At 52.0% G+C, this 12833-nt stretch overlaps 2 protein-coding genes across 2 annotated transcripts in view; one reads left to right on the top strand and one right to left on the bottom strand.

Moving 5' to 3' along the window:
• The window catches only part of HMCN2 (hemicentin 2), a 174071-nt gene that overhangs the window by 12299 nt on the left and 148939 nt on the right, over positions 1–12833 (top strand). Inside the window, exons 2-4 of the mRNA XM_050760505.1 lie at positions 7748–7818; positions 8282–8440; positions 9309–9431. Coding sequence (XP_050616462.1) covers positions 7748–7818; positions 8282–8440; positions 9309–9431 — 353 coding nt within the window. The remainder of the gene's footprint in view (positions 1–7747; positions 7819–8281; positions 8441–9308; positions 9432–12833) is intronic.
• The window catches only part of C15H9orf78 (chromosome 15 C9orf78 homolog), a 583691-nt gene that overhangs the window by 464203 nt on the left and 106655 nt on the right, over positions 1–12833 (bottom strand). The window lies entirely within an intron of this gene.

The raw sequence follows: 12833 nt of genomic DNA, 5'->3' as shown, positions 1-12833 counted from the left end.
AACCTCTACCTCCCGGGTTCAAGCGATTCTCCTGACTCAGCCTCCCGAGTAGCTGGGATTACAGGCATGCACCACCACGCCCGGCTAATTTTGTATTTTAGTAGAGACGGGGTTTCTCCATGTTGGTCAGGCTGGTCTCAAACTCCCAACCTCAGGTGATCCACCTGCCTCAGCCTCCCAAAGTGCTGGGATTACAGGTGTGAGCCACCTCACCCGGACTGAGACCCTATTTTCTTTTTCTTTTCTTTTTTTTTTTTTGAGACAGAGTCTCACTCTATTGCCCAGGCTGGAGTGCAATGGCGCGATCTCAGCTCCTGCAACCTCCGCCTTCTGGGTTCAAGTGATTCTCCTGTCTCAGCCTCCCGAGTAGCTGGGATTACAGGCGCACGCCACCAGGCCCAGCTAATTTTTGTATTTTTAGTAGAGACGGGGTTTCACCACGTTGGTCAGGTTGATGGTCTCGAACTCCTGACCTGGTGATCCACCCACCTCGGCCTCCCAAAGTGCTGGGATTGCAGGCATGAGCCATCACACCCAGCGACCCTATTTTCAAATAGGGTCATCTCAGATGTAATTAGCTAAGATGAGGTCATACTGCCTTAGAGTGGGCCCTTAATCCAATATGAATGATGTCGTTATAAGAAGAAGAGAAGAGACAGACACCCAGGGAGAAGGCCATGCGATGATGGAGGCAGAGATTAGACTGAAGTGTCTGCAAGCCAAGGAGCACCAAGAGCTGCTGGCATTACCAGAAGCCAAGAGAAACACACGGGGAACATTCTTCCTCCCAGCTTTCAGAGCAAGCACGGCAATGCTGACCCCTGGATTTTGGACTTCCAGCCTCTAGAACAGCGAGAGAAGAAATTTCTGTTTTTAAGCCACCCACCCAGTTTGTGGTACTTTGTTACAGCAGCTCCAGGAAACTAGTATAGACATTAACTAGCAATTACCAGTGGTTGGACTGTCACCAAGGGCATTGTTTCTGTACGTTCCCATCTTCAGTTGTAACAGGGAGACATTAATAGGACTGAGCTAAAGCTTGTAAAATAAGAAGTGCTCACTGCATAGAAGCAGTTGTTACCATTACCACCGCCACCACCATCATCATTGGTATCATCAACACCAGTATCGTCATCAACATCATCACTGTCAATATTATCGTCATTTTCATTGTCATCAACAGCAGCAGCAGCAGCAGCAGCAGCGTCAACTTTGTGCTAGGAAGGGCAGCGTGTTAAGACCTAAGGCTTTTGGGACTTTTTGTCCAGGGCCAGCCCTGCCTGGATAGGGTGAAAGAGGGAGATAACCAACCTGCACGTTGTGCACATGTACCCTAAAACTTAAAAGTATTAAAAAAAAAAAAAAAAAAGGGGACTCAGAGCCGGGCGCGGTGGCTCACGCCTGTAATCCCAGCACTTTGGGAGGCCGAGACGGGCGGATCACGAGGTCAGGAGATCGAGACCATCGTGGCTGACACGGTGAAACCCCGTCTCTACTAAAAAGATATTAAAAAACTAGCCGGGTGAGGTGGTGGGTGCCTGTAGTCCTAGCTACTCGGGAGGCTGAGGCAGGAGAATGGCGTAAACCTGGGAGGCGGAACTTGCAGTGAGCTGAGATCCGGACACTGCACTCCAGCCTGGGCGACAGAGCGAGACTCTGTCTCAAAAAAAAAAAAAAAAAAAAGGGACTCAGTTGACTCCTCTCATGGATGAGCCCCCATGGGGACAAGCCAAGCATCCTGCCCTGTTTGTCCCGGTGCCTCACTCTCCATCCTGCTGGAAGATGGGGCTTGAAATGCCGCCCTTGCCAATAGCTCCCTGTCCCGGGGAAGCTTCGGGATGGTGATCGATAATGGTGCAGCAGGTCCCGGGGATGACAAATGAAGCCATGAGCCAGCCTTCATTAATGACAAGAAGGCATCCATCTCTGTCTCGTTGCCTGGAGCTGCAGGTTGGAGGGCGGTAGGTGAGCAGCAAGGAGGACAGATAGGGAGTAAGCCTCCGCATCCCCTCCCTTTCTTACTATCTCGGAAGATGGCCCTGCCCTGGGAATGATGGGAATGGTCGGCAGGACCTACTTCCCAGGGCAGGTTTGGGGATTGTCTGTTCAGAGATTGCATGGGGATTGTGTGTGTGCGTGCGTGTATGTGCACGTGTCTGAGTGCATGTCGTGTGTGTGCGCATGTGCATTCTCCTGAGAAAATTCTTTGTTCATAGCTTGGGGCAGACATCAAAAAGCTCTTGCTTTCCATCTTTGCTGGGGCCTGATCTCTACGTCCAGAGGAATCACAGACACCTTTGTTGATCTGGCCAGTGCCCCCTGAGCGTGGCCAATCTCTCCACATGTTCAAGGAAACCGCGTTTGGTTTCCTGCCTTGTTTCAGATCTGTTTCTCTGGGCGAGGACAGCAACGTCCTGTGGTGGGAGGGCCTGAGGCTCGGGTGGGCCGGGCATTCAGCAGTATTTGTTGAGTGTTAACTGAATGCCTGGCATTGTGTTGGGCACGGAATGTAAAGATAAGTGGAACCTGGGTCCCGACCTGGAGCTGCTCAAGCAGGATGGGATTCATTGAGAAGTTTTTCATTCATCCTTTGGACAGTATTGATTCAATATTTATTTAAGCACTTACTGTGTGCCAGGCACTGAGCTCGGTATGAGGCCTGCCGTGGTGAATGACAGAGATAGGGTCACTGCCTGTGTGATGTGTCCAGCCAACTCTTGCCCCAGATCTTCCCCCTGACACGGAGGGGCTGTCTTCTCTCGGGGCCTCAGTTTCCACATCTTTAAAAAGATGGGGGTCTTCAGATCTCTCCGTCCTCAACATTGTTGTTTTGTTTTTTTGAGATGGAGTCTTGCTCTATCACCCAGGCTGGAGTGCAGTGTCACAATCTCGGCTTCCTGCAGTCACTGCCTCCCAGGTTCAAGCAACTCTCCTGCCTCAGCCTTTTGAGTAGCCAGGATTATAAGCATATGCCACCACGCCCAGCTAATTTTTGTATTTTTAGTAGAGATGAGGTTTCACCATGTTGGCCAGGCTGGTCTTGAACTCCTGACCTCGAGTCATCCGCCTGCCTCAACCTCCCAGAGTGCTGAGATTGCGGGCATGAGCCACTGCGCCTGGCCCTCAACATTGTTATGTTTGGCACATAGGTTGTAGTCAAATTGGCTTTTCTGAAGTTGATTCTTACTGAAGACAAAATGGTGAAAGCCGTGGTAGGGTAGAATGATACCTTCCCAAAGATGTGCCTATCCTAATACATAGAACCTGCAAATGTGTGACCTGTCATGGTGAAAGGGACTTTGCAGGTGTGACAAAGTCATGGCTCTCGAGATGGGAGATTGTCCTGGATTATCTGGGTGAGCCCTTTATAATCACAAGGGTACTCGTAAGAGGGAGGCAGGAAGCTGGGAGTCAGAGAGGGAGCTGTGACAACAGCAGCACAGAAGAGAGACAGACACCCTGCTGCTGCTCTGAAGATGGAGGAAGGAGCCATGATCCAAGGCCTCTAGCAGCTGGAAAAGGCAAGGAAACTGATCCTCCCCTAGAACCCCCAGGAGAAACACGGACCTGCCGACACTTGGGTTTAGGACTGCTGGCTTCCATAACTGTGTGTTGTTTTAAGGCATGAAGTTTCCAGTAATTTGTCACAGAAGCAATAGGAAACTGAGACAGAGGCCAACCCTAAAATCCTTTCCAGTGCTCTCTGGTCCAGGGGATCCTTCCTATTGAAATGATGTTTGAGCAACTTTCTGGAAATTTGCTCACATTTGTTCAATGAAAAGAATCAGGTTAGAAATAGTATGTTATTTATACTTCAATAAAAATTCGGCTTAAAATAGTATGTATTTTTGTAAGTTATATGTATACATTTAAATATATGAATATAAAAATTGAAGATTATACACAAAAATGAAAATTATTATCTCTAGTTGGTATAAATACAGCCAGTTGGCCAGGTGCAGTGGCTCACGCCTGTAATCCCAGCACTTTGAGAGCCCAAGGCTGGTGGATCACGAGGTCAGGAGATCGAGACCATCCTGGCCAACATGGTGAAATCCCATTTCTACTAAAAATACAAAAATTAGCTGGGCATGGTGGCAGGCGCCTGTAATCCCAGCTACTTGGGAGGCTGAGGCAAGAGAAGGGCTTGAAGTCAGGAGGTGGAGGTTGCAGTGAGCAGAGATCGCGCCACTGCACTCCAGCCTGGGTGACAGAACGAGACTCTGTCTCAAAAAAAAAAAAAAAAAAAAAAAAAAAAAAAAAAATACAGGCAGTTGTGCCCCTTCCCTTTTTTGTTTTGCTTGGTTTTGCCTGTCAGGAATTTCTATGTCTAGTTCCCTGAGAGCAGGAGTTAAGAGCAGCTCTGTTCTTGAGGTTGTCCAGACCTGGGCTCATATCCCAGCACTGCCACTTATTGGCTGTGGGTCATTGGACAAGTTACCGTCTCTGGGCTTCCATATTCTCCTCTGTAAAAATGTGGGTAAGACTTGGACCCTGGCACTTTGAGAGACCGAGGTGGGTGGATCACATGAGGCCAAGAGTTTGAGACCAGCCTGGCCAACATGGCGACACCCTGTCTCTACTAAAAATACAAACAAAATTAGCCAGGCGTGGTGGTATACTTCTGTAATCCCAGCTACTTGGGAGACTGAGGCACAAGAATCGCATGAGCCTGGGAACTGGAGGTTGCAGTGAGCTAGGATCGTGCCACTGAACTCCAGCCTGGGTGATAGAGTGAGACTCCGTCTCAAAAGGAAAAAAAAAAGGCCTGGCGCAGTGGCTCATGCTTGCTGTTATCACAGCACTTTGGGAGGCTGAGGCGGGCAGATCACCTGAGGTCAGGAGTTTGAGACCAGCCTGGCAAATATGGTGAAATCCCGTCTCTACTAAAAATACAAAAATCAGCTGGGTGTGGTGGCAGGGACCTATAGTCCCAGCTACTAGGCTGGGGCAGGAGAATCACCTGAACCCGGGAGGCGGAGGCTGCAGTGAGCTGAGATTGCACCACTGTGCTCCAGCCTGAGTGACAGAACAAGACTCCGTCTCAAAAAAAAATTAAAAAAAAAAAGACTTGGACCTACCAGGTGCTAGGAGGAATTCAGTGAGCTGATACACAGGAAGTATCTCAGGACATGGCCTGGTGCTTACAAGGTATTTAGTGACTGTCCTTATCATTCATGTCATGTTAATTTCTTTTTACAATGAACATGTGTGATTACCTAACAATGAAATAATCAGCACTGAGTAAAATGATTGCTCTTCTTAGTCAAAGTAGAATTTGAGGACCTCATATTGAAGCAAGACTGTCTTTGACTGCACTTTGTGAGAACACCCGCTGGAGCCTGGCCAAGTGCACGCTCACGTCAGCACATCCTCTTCCCATTTGCTGAGCCTTTGCTCCATGCCAAGCTACGTGCTAAGCTCCGTGCCAGGGGTTTAGCTACCTGGCTTCACTGAATTCTCACAGCGATGGTTCTTGGTCGGGAGAAATGGTGTTGTTACGTGCCTCGTTCTACAGATGAAGAAACTGAGGCTTGGCGCAGTGAAGCGAGCGCTGCCTGAGAGGCCCCATAGCCCAAAAAGGATAAATGAAGGATTCCAATCAGACCTGGCTGAGCTCCAAGGCTGAGGACTGAGCTGCTGCAGTCAGGCTGAATTCGTTACTGTGGAGTTCAGAGGAAAGGACGTGGTGGGGATGGCCAGGGCAGGCGAGGGAGGGCAGGGTGGGATGAGATGGAGAAACACAGGCCAGAGGGGCAGGGGCCCCAGGGAAAGCTGGTGTCAGCTCGTCCTTGATCATTGTGAGACATGCTGGATAATTCTACAGGCTTTCCTTTCTAAGAAAGACTGATATCCGCCGACTTGTTGCTAAGAATGAAAGTTTGTTTAGACCGATGGAACTTAGAATTGCTGAACTAAAAATAGTCTGTTATTAGAGTTCACTGAGGCTGGGCACAGTGGCTCACACCTGTAATCTCAGCACTTTGGGAGGCTGAGGTAGGTGGATCACTTGAGGTCAGGAGTTCAATACCAGCCTGGCCAACATGGCGAAACCCCGTCTCTACTAAAAATACAAAAATCAGCTGGACACAGTGGCACATGACTGTGGTCCCAGCTACTTGGGGGGCTGAGGCAAGAGAATCGCTTGAAACTGGGAGGTGGAGATTACAGTGAGCCGAGATCACGCCACTATACTGCAGCCTGGGTGACAAAGCGAGACTCTATCTCAGTAAATAAAATAAAATAAAATAAAATACATAGAGTTCACCGAGGACTCAAATATTTTCCTAAGAAACCTAATGTCCACACGACCTTGTACAATGCCCATTGTGCGCTTATCCACAAGGCTCTCCATAACCCCAGCCCTGCCGTCCCGCACTGGTAATGTTGTCTTGTGTTGGCATGGATCTCCATTACTGCTATTTAAAAAAAGAAAGCTATTAGAGAACATTTCAAATATATACAACATAAGTAGAAGAGAACAATGAATCTCCATGTACCCATCACCCAGCATCACCAAATATTTAACAGCCCCGTCATTCTCGTCTCGCCTGTACCTCCTCCCACCCCCAACCCCCACTCAGTGATCATTTGTTCTAGTGCTTTGCTTACAGGGTAAATTTACATACATTGAAATGCTCTGATCTTAGCTGCACACTTTTGACAAATGATACACCGAGGAACCCACACTCCTATCACAATATAGAATGTTTCTGTCTCAGACAGTTCCTTCCAAGTCAAGCTCCTCAGGCAACCTCTGTTCTGTTTTTCTTCACCTTAGATTAATTTTGACTGTTCCAGAACTTACTATAAATGGAACCATACTGTGTGTGCTGTTTTGCATCTGGCTTCTCTCACGTGGGAGGCACCCCTGTTGTTGCCTGTATCGGTAGTCGTCCTGTCTTATTGCTGAGGACAACCTGGTTCTGTGAATTTACCAGTTTGTTTATCTCTCTACCAGATGATGGACATCTGGCTCATGTCCAGTGTTGGACTATTGTGAACACAGCTGCTATGAACCTTTGAGTACAAGCCTTTGTGTGAACATGTGTTTTCATTTCTCTTGGGGACATACCTAGGTGTGGAATGGCTGGACCCATGGTAGGTGCATGTGTAACGTTTCAGAAACTTCCGTTGTCTTCCAAAGAGGTTAAACCGTGTTGCATTCCCACAAGCAGTGAATGAAAGTTCCAGTTGCTCCACGTCCTTGCCAACCTCAAATGCAGTCAATCTTTGTCATTTTTATTGCTGTTCTTTTTAAAATGAGCTCATACATAGATGGCGTTTCTGGAAGGTTTTTCTCTTGTTGAGCAGCTGGTGTTGGAGAGCTGCTGTGTGTCCCAAAATGGATTGTTTGTTTGCTTCTCGTTTCTTTGTCTTCCTGGAATTCCTTCCCCACGGAGTGGCAGCCGGCGGGATGGTGGAGGTGGGGATTCTTAGGGGAGTCTTGGTGACCAAAGGTTGGGTGCTGCTGTCCGGGGGGAGGAGCTGGAGCTTGCCCTCTGCCTCACCTCTGCTTCCCTGGAGCTCGGTCTCTGCTTTGGCGCTGGGCACAGGGCAGAGTGGTCTGACCTCGTTTCCTGGTCTGATCCTGCAGCTCCGAGAGCTGCTTCCTAATCTCTCCCCATCTTGTGTGCCAGCCTCAGCTCCTCTGAGCATCCATCCTCGTGTCACTGCCAAACCAGCCCACCGGGCTGTGTGTCTAGGAGTCCCAGCCCATCTGGGCATCCCTCTCTCTTCTCCACAGATATTGGCCCAGTGACCCTCACAGCGGACCCTGCGGTGTTTCAGAGGGAGCTGAGAGAACTCTATGTGCAGGTGGGCACTGTTCCCTGACCCTCTGTCCCACTCTGTGTCCCACCAAGAGGGTTTGGGGAGGTAGCTTCGAGTGACTCCCTCTTGCCCAGCCTCTACCTCTCCCTCCTCCTGGGCAAATGTGTGGCTTCCTTAGGCCATCTGTTAGCTGCTCCCATGGCCCCCTCCATCCTTGCCCACTCGAAGTACTTGGCGTGGTGCTGGGCTTATTGGTGTAGTGACTGCCTTCCGTGGGGGTGGGCCCGTGTCACTCTTGCATGGGTGAATAAATGAATGAATGAATGATGCTGCTTGTCTACAGTTAAAGCAGGTTGGATGTTATATCATATCCCTGGGAAGGAAGTGACTGGGTGGGTGGGTGACAGTTCAAGGTGACTCCCAACACCCAATGGTTTTGGAGGTGTCCCTGGGTGGGTCCCATCTAGAGGAGGCAGGTGGCAGCTGCTGACACGTCCCTGCCCTCCAGGGAGGTGGTGACTGCCCGGAGATGAGTGTGGGGGCCATTAAGGCTGCCGTGGAGGTTGCCAACCCCGGCTCCTTCATCTACGTCTTCTCGGATGCCCGCGCAAAAGACTATCACAAGAAGGAAGAGCTGCTGCGTCTCCTGCAGCTCAAACAATCACAGGTGGGTGAGCCGGCTTTGGGGGCCTGAGTGGGGTCCCCCAGGGGGTCCTGAGGAAGCTGGGGTCTCTCACGCCACCTGAGCCACCACCTGGAGAGAGAGCTGGGCACTTCTCTTCCACAGCCTTGGTCCAGCTTCTGCCAGGCATGGCCAGAGCCTCGGAACCAAGTTGGCCCAGGAAGTGTGAGTGTGCTGTCATGCTCTAGGCCCGGGCCAGGGTTCACACTTCCCTGGTGCAGCTTGTTCCTGATGGAGCACACACCACCTACTCCTTTCATCCCCATCAAAGTCCAGGCAACCCATCTTCCTCCTGGCATCGCCTCTGCTCCTGGTCCCTGCCATTCATGTCCCATTTGCCATTGTCTCAGGGTTTGGAAGACCTGTCAGATCCCTTGCTTCTGGCTTTTGCAGTGAGGGCTGTGAGATGGGACATGATCAAGGGAGGGAGAAGGGCCAGCTCTTTGGCATCCTTGGGCAAGATCCAAAGGGCCGGGACTGCTTCTCTGCCGCCGCGTCTAGAACTTGCTTGGGTTCTTCAAGGTTCTTCTAACTCTGCAGGCTCCAGGGGCCACTCTGAGATGAATTGACTTCCACACCCTTCTTGTTGTTGACTCAATAGCAGTACCCAATATGGAACGCCTACTGTTTTCCCGGCCCTGTGCCTAGCACTTATCCTGCATCAGCTCCTGATCCCCATGAGATGGGTACTTCTATTTTCCCTTCTATTCATGTGTCATGTGTCATTCTATACATGTGCCAGACAGAGGAAAGGGCCTACTCCAGGTCACTCCACCCTGATCGAGGTCCTGCTGCTCACCCCTGAAGCAGCCGGCCAGGGAAGTTGAGAGCAGGCTGCATGTCCATCTTCCAGGTGGTCTTTGTGCTGACGGGGGACTGTGGCGACCGCACCCATCCTGGCTACCTGGCCTATGAGGAGATCGCTGCCACCAGCTCTGGGCAGGTGTTCCACCTGGACAAGCAGCAAGTGACAGAGGTGAGCACCGGGAGGAGGCACCATCCTGGAGCCCGTCACTCGGGCACGGTGAGGACATTGACCATCCCTGTGGCTCCAGGTGGCTGAATGGCAACCAATCCCCCAGAGATGCAGGGATATATAGATAGCTGAGCAGCGCTGGGTGCACGCCTGTGGCAGGCACAGGAAGCACCGTGCTCAGGTACCACCACATCATCTCATCTCGCCAAACCCTTCCACCTGTCCCAAAGGCAGGTGCTTCCGTGTTTCCAGGCAGAATTGTGCAGGTAAAGAGGCCGAGGCTTGACGCAGCCTCTTGGGATGACCTGAGTTCAGCAGTTGGTCCAGGCTGACAAGGTGGCCCCAGAGAGTGTGGCAGAAGTATGGGTGTGGGGCGTCTTCTGAGTGTCTCCCCAGAGTCAGGGAAGCTGGGGTGGCTGGAGGAGCACAGGAGCTCTCAGGTTCAGGCGGTGGTGCTGGGCATTGGCCAGGGAGGGGCTGGCTTGCCGTGTGGGCTACTGTGCCGGGATCTGGGTTCACTCAGAGCCCAGTGTTCCGCAGGCGCCTGCCGTCCAGTCTTGCTGCTGGACAGGGGTCTGTCCTTCCTCCCCTCAGGACTCCCTGGTATCATCCTGTTCAGGGCTGTCTCTGCGTTCCCTCCACCCCACACTCCCATCCCCTCCCAGGAGCACAGGGTCCTTCCAGGAGCCAACTGGGAAATGATTAACAATGCTTTCTCTGGGAAGGACAAGCACGCCCATTTCCATGGTGTAAATACTCCCACCTCGGCTGATTCCAAGTCAGAGTGGGGAAGTGATGCTGACACTCAGCTTTCCTGAGCCTACGCAAGTGGCTCCCACACACCACTGGATCCCGCTCAGGCACACCTCACAACCAGGTCCCTCCTGCTTGTCCCCTGGAGAATATCCAGCCCCTTATCTGACCCCTCTGCCTTTCTGGTCCCCCTGTGATCCCCTTGCCCAAACTTGTTGCTGCCCTGCTGGCTTCTCTGCTGTCTCTCCAATGTCCCACGTTCCTCCCCACCCAGAACCTTTGCTGGTGCGGCCCGTTCTTCCAGCTCTTCCTCCCCTGGCTCCTTCTCACCTTCCCAGTCTTGGCTTAAGCGCACCTCCTCACAGAGACCCTCCTTGATTTCCTCTCTAGATTAAGTCTCCCATCTCTTGAACCTGGGAGGCGGAGGTTGCAGTGAGCCGAGATCACGCCATTGCACTCCAGCCTGGGCAACAAGAGCGAAACTCCATCTGATAATATTAAAAAAAAAAAAAAAAAAAAAAAAAAAAGATTAGGTCTCCTTCTGTGCCCCTCACAGCTCCCCGTGCTACTTTGCATAATCGTAACTTTATAACTGCGATTATTAAATGTCACTAGGCTGTGAAGTCTCCAGGGGCTGGACTGTGAGTCCCGATGGCCACGGCCTTCCCAGCACTTTACATTTCGCAGCTCGGAGCAGGTGCTGAGTAAATAGCTGGTGAATGGACAGGGTCCCTGGTGCCCAAGTCCCTGGTAAGAGGAAGGAGAGAGAGGCAGGGTGTCTGAGGCGGGCCTGGTCGTGGCCTCAAGCCAGTCCTGCTTTGTTGCCTCTGGGAGAGGGTTTTGTGTGTATATATTTATGAGCTGTAGAGAGCTATCTCCAGGGATGTGTTTAGATTAGCGTGCCTTAACTCCCTGTTGACAGATGGCGTTTGTGGTTCTCTGCGACACTTTAGGCTTCAGTTTTTGGCATATCAGCCTACCCTGGCACCGAGTCACCCAAGCAAGGGTGGGAGGCATTTCACAGTGGAAGGATGGGTTGGTTCTTGCTTTTGGGGAAAACTATCTGGCCAATTGCATGGGAACTGGGTTGCTGCCAGGGGCAAATCAGACACAGGGCAGCTGGGCAGGTTGATGGGGGCCACTCGCCCAGGTGTGAGGCTGGGCTGTCGTAAGCCTCTTCCCTGAGCCTGGGAACCTGGATAAGTCCACTACTCCCGGCCGTGGTGCCAGCTTTCTCCTCTGAGAGTCTGGCCGGGCAGCACGTGCCTGACTCGGTAGGACCACCAGTGGCCAGAATTGGCTGCCTCTGGGTAGGGGCCTGGATCCTTCTCCTTCCTGGACATGGAGCTCTGTCGTTCTTTAGCTTAATGCCTTGGACCTAGCCCCTTCCAGATGTTCCCAGACATTCGGCAAGCCTGGGAAGGTGCTGGGCAGCCAGGGCTGTGGTCACCCTCCCAGGAGAGATGAATGGTGCCTTCACCCTAGCCAAGGGGCCTCCAGCTGGGAGAACTCCCCAGAAGTTGCAAAAGGCTCCAAACAGTGCATGTGTCGTTAATCCTTTTACCTCTTCAGAGCACATCCAGTGCAGCCCAAGAGGCGTCAGTGCAGCCCAAGAGGCGTCATGCACTCTCTTCCCCTTGTTTACTGAGCCCCAGGCCAGGTGCAGCTCTGAGTGCTGGTGCGGAGGTGGCCATCAGTCACAGCTGGGGCTTACTGCTTTGGCGCATTTCACTTTTTTTCAATTGTGAAGTTGGCCTCACTAGTACCTGGATCACCCCTTGGGGTTCCAGGGTAACTAAAAGAAGGTGAGGATCTCTCCCTGGCAGGGGAAATTTGGAGCTTTTACAATCCTTAAACAGGCAGGGGATCATGTCAGAGGCAGGCAACGTGGCCCCTTGAACCTGCCCCAGAGTTGTGCATTTTTTATTAAATCTTAGATAAGTCCAAGCACCTGCTGTGCCAGCGCAGCCTCCCCCAAGTTCCCCGGCAGACACACAGCCCAACGCACTGTCACCAGCCCCGAGAGTGGTGGTGGTGGAAGTGGCAGAGCTGGGCAAACCTGCCTGTCCTGCAGCTCCCCTGTGCCTGGGAAAGCCCCTCCATCTTTTTTTCCCGGGAGGACATTGGGCCCCTTGCTCTCCTCTGCATCTCCCACCCCACAACTCACAACACACGTTTCAGCACGGCCAGTTCTGTGGGCTGGGAGCCTTCCCATGTTCAGCACCAGCAGGCACAAAGGGTGAATTTGCCAGGTTCTGTGCATCTGCTAGGAGAGAGGTGTGCTTCTAAGCCAATAAGGGTGGGCGGAAGATGGGGGCGGTGAGGGGGAGCTGCTGGGGGAGCGTCTGACCAGGTGACTCTGATTAATTGATCAGCAGGGGCCCAGAGATGACCTCCTCCTGGACCCCTCGCAGGGGGAGGTGGTTAGGGCTTGGACTCCAGGGCAAGAGGCCTGGCTTCAGGCCTTGCAGCCCTGCTACTTACCTGCAGTGTGACCTCCAGCACAGTCCTCAGCCTCTCTGGGCCGCACTTTCTTCTCGTGTGCAGTTGGGTTAACGAGAGCCCCCACCTGGTGAGATGGTAGCTAGGGTGAGAGGAAGCCATGCACGGGAAGCCCTTGGTAAGATGGCTAAATGCCATCCCACCCCC

Source organism: Macaca thibetana, chromosome 15 (genome assembly GCF_024542745.1).
Source record: "Macaca thibetana thibetana isolate TM-01 chromosome 15, ASM2454274v1, whole genome shotgun sequence".
Lineage (NCBI taxonomy): Eukaryota > Metazoa > Chordata > Mammalia > Primates > Cercopithecidae > Macaca > Macaca thibetana.
This window is presented reverse-complemented; position numbering and strand designations above follow the sequence as displayed.